This window comes from Alligator sinensis, unplaced genomic scaffold (assembly GCF_000455745.1).
Source record: "Alligator sinensis unplaced genomic scaffold, ASM45574v1 scaffold535_1, whole genome shotgun sequence".
Classification (NCBI taxonomy): Eukaryota; Metazoa; Chordata; order Crocodylia; family Alligatoridae; genus Alligator; species Alligator sinensis.
The window spans coordinates 1,183,271-1,187,292 of NW_005842157.1; the positions used below are offsets into that span (position 1 = coordinate 1,183,271).

Consider the following 4,022-nt stretch of genomic DNA (forward strand, 5'->3'; position numbering starts at 1 on the left):
AACTGAAGAGTAGTATCCAAACTTCGGAAACCTTCTTTAAGAGAGTGGTGCTTGTAGTATTCTACAAGTTCCTTTTAGAAAGGAGAAAATAAAGTAATTACTGGAAATTTAATTTACGTTTTCTCCAAAATTCAAGTACATGGCCTACAACAATTTTACTATATGTGAATTTACCAGCTGTTAGTTATACTTTGTACATATCTGTATTTTCCCAGTTTTTTCCTGCAAAAATGTTTATCCACATATTCATTTCTAAACACATACAGACACCAGATAAGAGTATGAGGAGCTTTCTAGTCACTAGTTACTTCTGCATCAGATATATGAAGCACATCAAGTTTTCAAAGTGGTGCCATTAAAATTGGTGTACTGCATCAGATGACACAAGGAGTGAGGAAAAAGTACACACATCCACTACATACCCATCCTGAGAATTTGTCTTTCATAAACGATTTGCCAAAATAGTGTATAGAAGCCTGATACTTAAGTAGTGACTTCAGTCCATTGAGTGTCTGGGCTGTTCCTATAATCTTATAAAATGTCCTAAAAAGTGCCTGGGCTCTTACTAATCTAGTAAATGAGTGCTAAATTTGAATTAGCCAATCTATGGATTGGATTAACAGACTAGTTTCCACAAGATAAATACAGAGCTTCTAGACAAACTAAGGAATAAGAGCAAAAGCCAAGCAGAAAAAGCAAGCCAAACACGCTTAATTTAATTATTCTGTTTTGTCAATCATGGTGTTTCACTCTTTAAAACCAAAGTGAAAAGCAAATCAATTTACTGTAAACATTTAACTCTCATCAACAATTCATTCAATAATCCTTTAAGTTCAGCCATGTTTAAGTTTCCAAAAAAACACCAGTCAGGCCAAGCTTCAGTTCAAGCAAGGAAAAAGCATAAATAGTTTTTTTCTGATTTAAAAACAAGCCCAACATAATCAGACTATCCTCAAAAAACTGAAGCAGTTCATGAAAATAAATTTAATTCCACTTAAATCAGCCCAACAAAGTCCACTAAGTGTTGCAAGTTTTTAAAACAATCTTAATGTTAATCCTCTGAACTGAATTTGGGAGAATTTTAGTCCATGTTATGCAATACTGTGCATCTCAATAGCTGGTTCCAAAGCAGTATCTAAAGCAAAAATCAAATCTACACCTTCTTTTACTAGCTTATAATCACTGATCTCCAAGCACTACAAGTAAACAGAAAAAAACTACGAATAAAATAAATAGGTGGGCTTCCATGACCTTATATTAGCTAAGAAGGCATGCTGCAGTTTCAGTAAGGCACATCTCTTTGACAAATAATCAGTAAGTGTCCAGATTCAAATTATCATAAAAACAAGCAACAGAAGCTGACTTGTAGGCAGCTTTCAGAAACAGAACACTTGTATAAAACAAATGTATAATCTGGTAAAAGATAAAGTTGATAGGAATTTAAACTGTTTGATTTAGCCAGGGTTGATTGTACTCATTAAATTAGGGAGCACAGGATATCAACTACCTTTAAAACCTTAGCTTGTGCTCATAATACAGATTCTACACTAAAATGATTAAATGATGATCTGGGTTAAAACATTTACAGTGGCTAGCTTAAAACTGTTGAACAGCTGACTCCTCAGTTGATGCAAACCAGACTCCACTGAAGTCAACTGCAACATTTATGCCACTAAAGAACCTAGTCCTACATCACTTCATCGTGGTATGTTGTTTGCTTCATTCTCCCCATGTTAAACATAATCTTAAAACCATATTTAATGAAGCATGCTGTGAGAACACATCATAAGGAAGATATTATTTCATTGCAGATACCTGCTTTACCCTTTCATGACGGCTTTGTAATAGATTTACTTGCTCTGCCTCACCTCTGTTGTTGTACCGGGCCTCCGCAGCAATGTCACTGTTCTAAACTGCATGCTAATGGCACCCATCTTGATCTACCAATCTGTACTAATACTGCATATGGTAGACTTTGTACTATACTAAAGTTAGGTCCTCAAGTAACTCTTTTCATATTAAATGTTACCAAAGCAGAACAGCTGCTGAACAGGCTTTTCCAACAGATTTCTTTCATCCTCATTTGTCCCTTCTGATACAAGCTCTTTATTTTAGCTTTCAAATCTGTGATCTTGTATTTCTCTCTGATCTTAATGCTTTCTTTTGATGTTCATGTCAACGATACTATGAAGTCATCTTATTACCATCAACGGAAATTTTGCAGGATATGACTCCAGTTGACATGGCTTGCCAAGATGCTGAAAGCCCTTACATGCTTTCATCAGTTCCCAATGTTACTAAATGTTACATTTGTGGATCTCATGACCACCTCCTTCACACATTTGTGAGGTTGTGTAGAGGCCTGTTGAAATCAGAGCTGGGATATCTGAGTACATTACTCTTACATAAAGAAAACATAATTGGATTCTAGCTGTCAAGTGAGAACACACACCAGTTTTTGAAACTCTCTTGGAGGAGCCTTTGCAAGGAATCTATTGCTGCTCCTAATATACATGTCCTTAAAGTAAGATCCACCTTAAGCATAGGTCTTTGTTCAATTCCCGGTCGTGCATGAAATATTCTTGCTTTAGAGTAGAACCCTTCTTTGTCAGGTTCTACATTTAAAGCAAATGTTAAGCCTTCCTTGTTTTACAACGTGTGGCTCTCACTTATTTTGAAGTCCTGCATTTTTATTCATCATTTTAGATCATTCAGGAAATTTGCAGTCTAAGTGCAATCCAATTTATTGCTCCAAGTATAATATATTGAATGAACTTCTTTTAACAATGCCCCAGAAAATGCTTATGTGGTGACATTTCACAAATGCATGGAGGTCCTACATTCAGTCACCTTACATTTACGATTGTTGTATTACCTAATCAAAACATTTGGACTTTTATTGAGAAAGTTCCAAAGTAGGGGTCAGAATTTAAATGGAAGATTATGAGGTTATTTTGATTAAACTTTTAAAGTCAGTAACACATCAAAAACTCAGGGCTATTACAATGCCGTGGCCCAACACTAGGGCCTCACTGTGCTATGCTTGGTGCAGAGTCTGAAGGTGATGGGGTGGTCCATGTGCATGTGTACCATCTGTCCATGACATTTTGTTCCCTAGCACAGGTTTAAAGCAGTTTTGGAACTGCTCTGTTTAAGCTGGTTAATAATCACCCTAATGGGTAAGGATTTTTTAAGCATGTCTGCAGTCCAAACACAGATTCATTTTCCATATATGGTCCTTTAGCTGTGGAGAGAGACACACTGTTGGCTATAAAGCTGAGGAAGGAAAATCTTCAGATAAAACCTGTACTGTTTGTCAGCACGGAGTGCTGTTGCTGACGCAGCACAGCCAGCATTTTACATACCATATCTTGTACATCTGATCTGAACAAGGTTAGACAACACACAACTGAAAATGCCAGCAACTACCTGGAGGTCCTTTTGAGTCTAGTACGCTCACTATATGAGCAGGAGAAGTTGTAGCAAAACAAGAGAAAAATAAACCACCCTATTAAGGTAGACACACCCTAAACATTAGATTGTACATGACAGGCACTGGCCAACATGTAGGAATGGTACGTAAAAAAACTCTTACAGAAGCCATAGGCAGAGCATAGCCACTGTTATATCCCTCAACAGATATGGAGAGATGTGGTATTGGTATGAAATGTTACTTATATTAGTATGAAAAGGGACACTACAGGCATGTACAGACATTCAGGGAGGAGAGAGGGTTGCAATCAAAGCTGAGTACCCCTGGGGCTGGGGCCAGCAGCTGGGCTTTCCCAGCCCTGGGGCTACACTGGGAACTGTACAGAAGTTCAGGATGGTTAGATCAGTCTAAAAATTCCCAACCCAATCTAAATTAGACTACCTCAGAGGCAGAGTTAACTTAGATCAGGTTGGCCACTTTTAGACTGATCTAACTGTCCTGAACTTCTGTACAGTTCGCACTTAGATCCACCTACCTAGTGTACCTGGACAAACTAAGTTAGATTTGGTGGCCATTTTTAATGTGATCT

The 4,022-nt window shown here is 37.4% G+C and overlaps 1 protein-coding gene across 1 annotated transcript in view; it reads right to left on the reverse strand.

The window, feature by feature from the left end:
- Positions 1 to 4,022, reverse strand: part of VAV3 (vav guanine nucleotide exchange factor 3) — a gene marked incomplete at its 5' end in the record, with an annotated part of 298,809 nt that overhangs the window by 15,546 nt on the left and 279,241 nt on the right. The window contains one exon of the mRNA XM_025206482.1: positions 1 to 71. This exon is cut by the window's left edge and continues 68 nt beyond it. Within this exon, the coding sequence (XP_025062267.1) occupies positions 1 to 71 (71 nt within the window). The remainder of the gene's footprint in view (positions 72 to 4,022) is intronic.